The sequence below is a fragment of the Populus nigra genome, chromosome 13 (genome assembly GCF_951802175.1).
Source record: "Populus nigra chromosome 13, ddPopNigr1.1, whole genome shotgun sequence".
NCBI classification, from domain to species: Eukaryota; Viridiplantae; Streptophyta; class Magnoliopsida; order Malpighiales; family Salicaceae; genus Populus; species Populus nigra.
The window spans coordinates 5,119,247-5,130,671 of NC_084864.1; the positions used below are offsets into that span (position 1 = coordinate 5,119,247).

The 11,425-nt window shown below is 30.9% G+C and overlaps 1 protein-coding gene and 1 non-coding gene across 2 annotated transcripts; both read right to left on the bottom strand.

Annotated features, from left to right (window-relative positions):
- Positions 1–1,368: 1,368 nt before the first annotated feature.
- Positions 1,369–1,440, bottom strand: TRNAD-GUC (transfer RNA aspartic acid (anticodon GUC)). The gene has a single exon. It is a non-coding gene; the product is annotated as a tRNA-Asp (tRNA).
- Positions 1,441–2,886: 1,446 nt separating this feature from the next.
- On the bottom strand, positions 2,887–6,205 carry LOC133670534 (uncharacterized). The gene is made up of 5 exons (XM_062091042.1): positions 5,947–6,205; positions 4,155–4,253; positions 3,958–4,066; positions 3,662–3,866; positions 2,887–3,276 (listed from the first exon to the last, which is right to left on the bottom strand). Exons 1-4 carry the CDS (start codon positions 6,129–6,131, stop codon positions 3,729–3,731), a joined length of 531 nt encoding a protein of 176 aa, XP_061947026.1. The 5' UTR covers positions 6,132–6,205; the 3' UTR covers positions 2,887–3,276; positions 3,662–3,728.
- Positions 6,206–11,425: the final 5,220 nt, after the last annotated feature.

Below are 11,425 nucleotides of genomic sequence, written 5' to 3' on the forward strand. Positions count from 1 at the left end.
CCAGTCAGCAACATATAAAAGGAAGAAAAAACTAATTTATTTTATTTTTTAATGGCAAATAATCATTTTACCCTTAATGAGTCGTTTTGTTTTTATTTGACCTTTTTTTATTAGCACTACCAAACTCTGTTTATCCTAAAATTTTAACCAAATTTTATTCAATATATTTTAAGATTCCTCGTAAAATTTCAGCTCAATCTGATGGTTGGATTGAAAATTACACCCAACAACATAAAACTGGTCAAATTGTGATTTTTTTATCAAATTTCTAAATTTCTCCAAAAATTATAAAATTTTAACCCAATCTAAAGCATCATATTAGAAGGCTCCACGTAAATTTTCAGAATTTTTTGATACCTTAATTGAGAATTATAATTTTTTTATATATAAAACTAGTAAAAAAATATTGATAAAATATTGACCTAGACTAGAGCCCACCCTAGCCCATGCATGCCTCTGTCTTGACTGCAGATTTACATAATTATTAACTTCATATCTATATAATTAATCAAGAAGTTATAATTAATCAAGAAGTTAGTCCAAACATCCACATTAATTAAAAAAAAACATCAAGTAGCAGCAGTAAGGAAACCATTGTAGGGGTACCAAGGCAGAGACCATGGCTCAACATGTGGCACAACTTCATGTTTGACAATTTAGATTTGAGAAATCAACTTTTTACTGTCAACATCACGATCATCTTGAATTCATCAGTTCCCGGAGCTGCACGGCGCAAGATGAACCGGCCTGAAGCTAAAGCAGGTGGATTTGAGGCTCTGTACAGGCAGGCCTTCAACGCACTTACTGATCCAAATGATCAGCTGAGGAAGACATTCGCCTGCAATCTGTCCACAACAGCAGATCCAGCTACTGGAACCCCTTTATCTATCTGTTGCTCATGCAGCTTTCTGTAGTGACCGCCATTTATCCTTCACAAGGTAAAGCAAATTGCTACAAGGCCAGCATAAACTGTGTACCCAGGGCGCCTGGCAGGTTATGCCAAGGGAAGTGCGCTGATATTAATGACACACAGAGCTCTGTAAGGTTGCATGGCAAGAATGTTTACGTGTTTGGACATGCCAGTACTCTTTGCTATTTCATGACAGATATCGTAGTGAAGGAGAACTATAAAATGATCAGCAGAGGACATTGTTAGCTTATATTGAAATCTTCCAGAGGTCAATGGAACCAGAGCGAAATTGTTTAATTAAATCGGAAGAATTACTTAAAGATGAGAAATCAACGGGTGAAACCGTTTAGCTCTCTTACGTTGATATAGAGGCCATTACTCTTTATGTTCAGGTCCTTCAGCAAAGCCAATCCGTCAATCACCTGGATAACCAAAAAAATTGCATTTTGAAAACATAACGCCGTTGCCGGGGATCGAACCCGGGTCACCCGCGTGACAGGCGGGAATACTCACCACTATACTACAACGACTTCCTTGCTTTTGAAGCCATAACATATTTATTTATTTCAATAAATTTACTTTTATATAAATTCAGTCTTGTCTCGGCTCTAGCATAGCAGTTTATGTGACATCCCAGATAGATTCTACTATTGGCCACGGGTTGCATCTAAACTTTTTAGAATATAAAAAATTAATATTTAGATTTTTATAAAATTTTAGGAGTTAAAATTAAAAGTAAAAAATAAAAAGGGCATGCTCATCTTGGTTAAATTCATGAAGCTTATAAGGTTGAATTAATTTTTTTTATTTAATAAAAAATACAAAAAATATATTCATAAGCAACCCAAAACTAAATAATAAAAATCAAATTATTAAATTAAAAACAAAACCTAAATATCCAAAAAAAAACCCCACAAAAATGGCCACCAAGCCCATACAACCAATCCAGACACGTGGGGTAGAGGCGGGCCCGTGCACCCCTATATTTTTTTTCATGTTATACAGGCGAACAACCTTTATTTAAAAATAAATAAATTATGTGACAAGCAACTTATCGGCTATCACATAACAAAAAATAATATCCACGGCCCAAGCCCACGATCTTTAATATGCTGACGCCACATATTAGCCAAGTGAGGCACAAAATAATTGTGATATCAAATGATTAAAATAATATATTAACCTTGTTCGCCCACACCTTTTAGTTGTATGACAATTATTCTTGGTTAAAAAAGAAGAAAAAATCATTTATTCTTTATTTGAGCATTGATCTATAATAATAATAATAATAATACAAACTTTGTGTATAAAAATATATTTTAATTTTAAAAATCATTATATTGCATTATCTTAAAAAAGTATATATATTTTAAAAATTAAAAAGGCTTCAACTCTATATAAAAGTAATATATTTATTATTTTTTATATCATAATACAGTGTATATGTCAATACTAATATATGAATTCAATTATATTAAAACATCAATAGAATCACTAAAATATAATTTAACCCCGTTTTTCTATTATACATAAAACCTTAATCTCTATAATGTTTTATTGATACTTTATTTTGACTATTAATACTCTAAAAAATGCTTAAAAATAGATCAACAAAAGCCAATAATAAAAATCTGAAAATGCAAATTTATCAAATTATTAAATTAAATCATGTATGTATGCATGCCCGTATATACATGTATACATGCATGTATGCATAATGTACATGAGATCCTACAGAATAGAAGGGAACCACACAGGACCCAGGTTATGACATCAGTTGCTATCTCTCCATGTTGCACGATACTTGAATTACTAGAAAGAAACACTTACTTTTATGGTTGGCGCTATGACCGACACCCTGAGAACAACACATTCAGTAACAGTCAAGAACCATGTTATTAAACCTAGTAACTCCTACTACCAAAATTTTCATAGCTGGCAAATATGTTATATCTCGTCTAAATGAGATTTCAAGATATCCATGGCAAAAAGTTATATTGAATTCCAAAATTGATAAACAGTAAATGATCATCAAAATGTACAAAGCCAAAGATGATAAATTAGTTATTTTAGTGAGCAATTGGGGATCGGTTGATTCATCAAGCACTTGCTCATTAACAACTATGTAAACCGAAGGTACTCAACAGATGTTCTCAGTTCTAAGGGCGGAAAACCATTTAACTAGCAGTGCTCATGCCTCTGAAATATCTAAATTGCAGGCAAAGCTAATAGATCAGTTTCTCTGTTTAACGTCTCTTCTTGTTTGCTTTTGCAGCACCGGATTTGGATGGGGTAACGAGCAGGTAGATGAACAGAACCACAATGGAGATCACAGAAATTAGAGACCCATACTTGGCCAAAAGCTTCTGCAAATATAAAAATTCTTGCGTTAGAATACAATAGTATCATTGCATATTGAGGAAAACAAAAGTATATCACCATGGAGACTTGTAGCAGCAGTTACAGTTGCTCTATATAGACTTGGAGAAAAAATTGACTTTAAAGAATCATTTAAATGATAACACCATGGTGTGGACATCAGCAAATAATATTACCATTTATTTTATTTTATTCCTGTTTATACTTCCATGATCACGGAATCAAGAGGGGTAAGGATGCTTGGAAAAATGGACGATGAGGTCTTAGTTCTTTTGACCCTTTTTACTTGTAAAGTCAAATTTGAGTTCCAGGAAGCACAGTTTAATAACTCTTAACCAATAGTGATAGAGAGAATAAGAAGATGATTCATACCTTTGCCTGCATAATTTTGGCCGGACCAAAGGTGATCCCATAAAACAGCAAAGAAAAAAGACAAGCTTCAGTAAACAGCAGAGAGAAAGAGAGATATGAATTTGTCTATTTGAGATTTCAACAACAAACTTACCAACTCCAACTTCTGCACTGGAGGTTTTTCTGCAAGGACATCAAGAGGCAGGATGGGAGTCGAATATGCCTCCTGTTATAAAGCAGACATCAGAAAATAGAAAACTTAACGCAAGATGGTGGGCAAACAAAAGAAAATATAGAAGACTGTATGAACATCAAACCTGTAGGGCAGCCTTTGTGGGGATACGGAATGTAATGACTGCTGGAGAACCGTGAAACATTCCTTTCACTTTGCCCTCCAATTCAAAAGCGTGTGACAGGAGACCACCACTGCAAAAAATATAGAGGGCCACATATAACAGTGACTAAAGAATGATAAAGCTCAAATAGACAGTCATTATTGCAAGATGGAACTCACGCATCAAGCCTGTCCCATGACTGTGAAGTATTGCCACTGACAACATCAAATATATCTTTAGGCCAGTGATCATCAGTGAGAGTTATATCATATGCTGTCCTGTAAATTTACAAATAAGACATTGTTAATCAGATGCAACAAAATATATGCTCAAATTATATTTAATGAAGGTCAAATTAAGTAGGAAGTAAATTAACTACCAAGACAACAGATAAGAGGGAACCCTGTCTACAGCGAGGGAGAAGGGGACTGGGGTTATGCATTAAAAGTCAGCTGGCATAGTGAAACAAATAAAATAACTACTTTTTTTCTTGCGGAAAATAACTACATTGTCTACCAACAAGCAAAGGAGCATTTGTAATGATATGTAAAACCAAGCAAAAGGATCACCGTATATATTCTCTTGGCCCATTTATGAACATACAGATATAAAGAATAAAGGTTCTAATTACTGATCAGAAGCACCAGTTCCATAAACTCAATCAGTAAGTCATCCGACTGATCAAGCAAGTTTCCAGAGGCTAATTGAGCCATTCATTATGAAGAGTTTCTTTATAACTCCTGAAACATATTTTCCCATCCATTCCAGCCAGTACAGCAATTGCCAGAACATTCTATTCATATTTTTGAAAGCAGAAGGGATTTAAACTCCAATTATAACTGCTCACAAGGTACATAAGAAAGTAGATATGCACGCCTTTATACGCACCAAACTTATATAAAAAAAAATTGGCATTTCCTCGCAGAAACTTTTTATTGATGCTAGACTTGTTTACATTGGTTCCTTGATGTGTCAAGGAATCATTTCACTTCATTTTTATATCAATAACGTTTTGTTAAAAAGATGAGTGAGGAAATCATTGCAGAACAAGACACTTCCAAAAGAACAAAAACAGAGTGAAACAAGATAACACTATAACCTGTCATATATCAAACAATCATTTCATTACATATATCAAGAATAAAAGTAATAACATCTGGATAGCTAAAGGGAAAACTAGAGACCACCATAGCATTTTAGAGGAATCATTAAAGGCAACTTAAACATAAATTTAACCCATCAATTACAATGTGATTAAAACCTCACCATCCCATACATAAAACTTAAAGTCCAAGAGCAAATTGATTTTCACCCACAAACCTAAACTCATTTTAAAAATCAACCAACGCTTATACGCATAAAGTGTGTCCACCTCGTTGAAGCACTATGATCTAAAACTCCATGCTATTAATCCTCGATGAAATTTCACATCACTCAACAAAATTTACCTTCGATCAACATCCTAAAATGTGGAACACTCTAGCCATCATCATTTGAACCTAAACCCTTCCACAATTATACAACACTCTAACCTTTGAGGCTGACCATTACGCAATTTCCTGTAAGTTTCAGAATTTCTTGTTACGAATAGCTATCAATTTCGGATTTCATCTTCTACACAGAAATCAATACATCCATCCTTAATTCAATTACAAATGGATTAAATAAAAAAACCCACCCCTAAAGACCCACGACTCAACAAACATCTATTAAATCCATACGGATTTAATCTCTATTAACACGCTGCTAATAAAAATAAAACCCATCTCCCTACTCAAACCCCTACAATTTTGCATCACATGCAACCAAATCTCTGAATTACAATTGATTTCCTAAATTAGAAGCATTTAAAATTAGCTCCAAGTCAAATTCTACTTGAGATCTAATAAAAACAAACATCGATAATTGAACGCATGCAAATAGTTAAAATATCAGATCTAATTAGATTGAGAGAGACATATCGGAACTCACGAGGATCCTTGATTGTAAATATCGATGGAGACGGAGACGCGCTCAGCTCCAGATTTGAGGCTTCTGGGAGTGGCTTTCTTGTGAGCGACGATGAAGGGAACATCGGAGCTAGCGAGAGATGAGGATACCAATAGGAGAGATAGTAAGAGAGAGAATAGAATTTTTGTTGTTATTGGGTTTGCCATTGGATTTCGTCGTGGTGGTTGTGATGGTGGAGGAGGAGGAGGATCTGGTTGTTTTTTGGTAAAAAATGTGGAAGTGGAAATAAAAACGAGGGACTAGGGTGCGTATTTGGTCAAACCAGTGACATCGAAACGGTAACGTTTCAAACAATGGCGACAATAATCAATTTCCATTTCTGTTCTTTTTTTGCCTTCATTTTTTTTTTTTTTTTGTGATACTACATTTTGTTCTTTCTTATTTATTCTCGGATTCCTTTTTTATTTCTCTTCAGCAAGTTTCGTATTTGACTTTTTTTTTCACTATTATAAATTTACTTTAGCTCATCATGGTCGTAAATTAAGATTATATATTTATATATAAACATGATTATTTTTTTTGCTGAATGAAATGAAAAAAGATTATAAAACTTTTATTATGATGATGAGGTTTGTTATTGTCTATTTTTGACTTCATAAAAAAATCAAGAAAAAAATATAAATATAATTCAAAATATAAAAGGATACACATAAAAAAAGCTTAAAATATCATCTTAGTTGATGGTGAATGACCAAAATAACAAATGAAAAAATTGAAGGACTAAAATGTACAAGATTGACAAAATTAATGACCCAATTCTAATTAACAAAAGAATTATTCGGTGAAAATAGTTGTATTTGAGGTAAAGAAATACAAATTTGAATGAGTAAAGACTCAATGGGGATTTTGAAAAGCTTAATTAATTTTATTGAGGACTTAATTATAAGGAAATTAATTTTTTTTATAGTTAATTTGAGTGTTAATTGGAAGAAATTGAAGTTTAGGGACTAAAATTGGACTTTAGAAAGTTTAATTGGTCAAATTAGAAGCTTAATTGTGAAAACAATTAAAGTTTGATAGCTAATTAGGAGTTTAATTGAAACAATTTAAAATCAAGGATCAAAGTGTAAAAGACGTGAGACTTCAAGAGTTGAAATTGATCAAATTAGCGGCTAAATTAAAGAAACATAAAAGTTTGATGGTCAATTAAGGGTTTAAATGCATAAAACAGAAATCAAGGACCAAGATGAAAAAGACGCTAAACTTTGGGATTGGTGATTGAGTTTGGCAGGAATGAAATTGCATGAAATTAAGAGTTTAAAAGGCAATTAAAAGCAATTGGAAGAACATAGACTAAAATAAAATTTATTAGATCTCAAATTAAAAACCCTAATTTATAGGGATTCAACCTAGACAACACATCGTTCACCCACTGTTCATCTCTTTCCTTCGTAGTTTTGGATGATCGAGTTAACACCTTTCAAGAACTCGTTGTGGAGTTCTAGATCTCCAAATGACATGAGGTTTTTTGCAAATGAAAAAAAAACATCCCCTCTACAACCCCATTTCCATTAAATTAGACATTTACATCTCAATTCTTCCATATAAGTCTCCCACATCTTGTTCATGATCAACCATCATTACAATTTCAAATTATGAGCTGATTGAGTTGACATCTTTTAATAAATGAATGTGAAACTACTGACTTTTTAAGCAAGTTTGGATCAAAACGAAATGTATACATCTTATTTACCAACTTTAGATAGTTTCTGATGATGTTTACATTGGACTTGCTTTAGTTAAACCTCAAAAGTGGTCAACCAAGTCAGCCTAGAATGTGACATCTGATTTTCAAAAACCACCCAATTTTTTCGTGTGTTCACACTTAAGGCTTCTTAAAAGGTTCTTATCAATGACTTCAACCCCCCCTTTTTAAAATCAAAAGGCTAGAAATAACTCCTTACCCTCCAAGTCTAACAAAATCACCAAGTATCCCTAAAACCAAAACCACCATTGCAAAACTAGTCTAGTACAAGAGTTTTTAGCCGTTAGCTTTTATCCATAACTCTCTCATTTTTATCAAAGAGCCGAGCTTTAATCAATCTTTGAGGGAATCCATAAAAAAACCTATAAATACATAAATCAAAGAAAGAGAAGAGAGAAAAACTAGAAAAAACCCTATAAATACTCTTTGGAAAGACCTTAATATAAAGGTTCAAGAGCTTAACACAAGCAAGCTTTGGAAAGAATAGAAAACGAAAGGGAAAGAAAGAAGGAAAAAAAATAAAGGAAGTACCTGCCTATAACCAACAAATTTGAAGAAGATATAACCATGTAAAAACTCAATGATGAAGTCCATATGTCCTTCCCATTCATGCTTTTTCAATGTTTGAAGATATTTTTTAAAACTTTTTAGCATTATTTTATATCTTATCATTTATATGGATTAATGAATAAAAATGTTGTTTTCTTTGCTTAATGTTGCTTTGAATTAGTTATTAATGTTTGTTGGATGTTTATAATGGTGTTTGAATGTTGTTCTTGCTGAAATAAAATGTTATTTAGAATATATCAAATATGACAATAGGTATTTGATGCATATTTTTGGGTTGTTAGTTTATGTCCTAGGTTTCTAGACTTGGTTTTTGTCATAAAGAGTTAATTTTGGATTGAAGTTTGATATTATTGTTGGCTGTCAATGAGGTAACAGTTTTAGAAGTTGAAATATTAAGCATGTTTTTAATGATTTGATGTTATTTGTTGTTATTTTTTATTCAAACATATTTGTTATTAACAATATGATTTATATGGACAAAAAAACCTAGAAGTTTAAAGGCTTAAAAGGTCATTTTCTAGGTTTGATAGTAATTCATGTTTTCTGGATAGCCTAGGTTCATGTTCTTCATATTCCATATCTTGAATACTAGTTTTAATTTTTTTTTTTTAAAAAAAAGTTTATTTTGATCTCTACAAGTTTATACATCATCATTAGTCAATAATCTAGGTTGTTCTTGCATCAATAATACTTCTTTACTGTACCGCTCCGCTCTACTCTAACATCTGCCTATGAGCCATAAATTACAACAGAAGGCATGAAAAATTCTCATACTATCCCTCATTTGTTTTTCATATTTGATCTCTATTCTTTTAGGATATTATGATTTGATCATAATTTTTTTCCCTATATTTTAGTCCTTGAAAGTTAAAAGATGATAAAGAAAGTCACCGAAAGAAATCGAGAAGAGAGAAAAATTCTTGAATGACTAAATTTCAACACTAATACCAATTTTAGTGTCTATTAATTTATTTTTAAGAGAGTAACTCAATAAAGTTGATTTTAGTTTTTAATGATGCTGAAAAAGTAGATAAGGATTCTATTTATTTTTTATTTGATTTTTTAGATTGAATATAATATGTTTTATGATTGAAAATGAGGTTTTAGATGTCTAAAGGATTTGTTTTTCATGTTTTGGGGTCAAAATGGGTGAAATATAGGTTTTTGAAGTTCCAAAAACTTCAAACTTGATTGATTTTCCTATAATTGGAGCCACTTTGGTGTTTAGAATAGTTGTAAGTAAATAATGTATTATCTATTTTTTTTTTTTAAGTTGACCTAAACTTCAAAATTCAAACATATGGCCTTGTACTTTAAACTCAAGCACATGAGCTTGGACTTTAGGTCCAGGAGCGCCTACTTGCAAGCTCAGGTACACCTTCTTTGCAGGCCTAAACATGCTTGAGTTATCTTATTTTTTACCCGTTGCGATTAAGCTTTTTTTATATATATATATATATATATATATATATAATCCTATTTAGATTATTAGTTATAATGATATTTTAAAAAATAATTGTTTCATGCTTTTAAATAATATGTGAGCTTTTTATTGTAATTTTGCTCTATGATTATATATGAAACTAATATGCATAAATTAAAAAAATACACTTAATTATTCAATAATAATTAAATATATATTTTATTAGTTTTATATTATTTTCTATAATTATATACTCTTTTATTTGTTCACATACAATTATCTGAAAACAATTAAATTACTATTATTTTCTTACTTTAGAATTGCTTTACATATTATCATTAGTTTTTATTTGAACAACCATGCTTTTGATATAAAAAGAAATCAAAATTTAAAAAAACATTTTTAAAAAATGAATTTTTTGCTAAAAAAATGCCTTTTTTTACCTAATTTAAATTATTTGAGTTATTATGGATATTTATTTTAATTTCTTTAAGTTGTTTTTTTCAAATAACCATGTTGTTAATATTATTATTTGTGTTATAAATAATATTATTTTTACTATAATTAAAAATATTAATATAAAAAATAGTATTATTTGTGTTATAAATAATATTATTTTTATTATAATTAATATTATTAATATAAAATAGTATTATTTATGTTATAAATATTATTAATAAAAAAATTAATAAATTTGAAAAAAATTATTATCAATATTGAAAAACAACCATAAATTTGATTTGAAGTGAAAATTATTATTATTATAAGTTTTAAAAAAATTATTATTATTATCGAAGAAAAACCATAATTTTTTTTAAAGATTAAAAAACATAAAATTTTGATAAATAAATTAAATATTATAAATATTATTATCGAGTTTGGTATTATAGAACAAACTCAATATTTTTGAACCCCATAAGAGCTAATATTTTTAAATTTTAATTTTTTATAATATTTTAAAAGATAAATCCATAGCATATATATATCACGTACCACCTAACTATTAACCTACTAAAATGAGAGAGAGATAAAAAGGGCATCACTTTTTGCCCCAGAAGCGTGTCCTCCATAAGTGGGCGACGTTTTCATTGAACCACGATGCTAGTTCACAATCGAGCTATAGGCTAAGCAAGATTCTAAAAGGTGGCTCCTTCCCTCACTAAAGGGCAGCACTTTATCATGTATGACCCTTGATTCCTACACTAGCTAGGATCAATTCTCACCCCCCATCATGTCACCCTCTATACTCGAAGGCAGGACGACACATGTTGTGTCCCTTGAACAGCCGTGGGCCTCCAGGAAAAACATTTAGTTGGGCATTACCCTTATCATCTAAAAAGAATTTCATGAAAAATAATGAGTCGAGTATATTTTTATTTTAATGTTTACCAAGGCATGAAAAACAGATTTGAGTATAAAGATTCGATTAAAAAACGACTTCACACGGATCCGCTCTTATAAAAAGTTAGATTAAGACGTAAAAAATTATTTCATTATCATGGAAAGTTGGGAATACCTCCATGATCATGCATGGTTCGCTCAACCCTTTTCTATAATTAATTACATTTATTAAAGATAGGATATGAACATAATGACGAGGATAATGTAAATTAATATTATTTTAATAAAAAAATATAAACACATTAAAAATAAGTGCTATGCTCAGATCAATGTTTTTCCCATTCAATTTTGATGACAGCGTTGAGTGGACGTGATGCATGTCAACAATCAATCCCACTTGA

Bases quoted from the DNA above. Each gene is read 5' to 3' on its own strand.
- LOC133670534 (XM_062091042.1), bottom strand. From the start codon at position 6,131: ATGGCAAACCCAATAACAACAAAAATTCTATTCTCTCTCTTACTATCT. The intron at 4,254-5,946 runs GTGAGTTCCGAT...GTAAATTTACAG, and splicing joins ATTTACAATCAAGGATCCTC to GACAGCATATGATATAACTC. The intron at 3,867-3,957 runs GTTTGATGTTCA...GCTTTATAACAG, and splicing joins CCACAAAGGCTGCCCTACAG to GAGGCATATTCGACTCCCAT.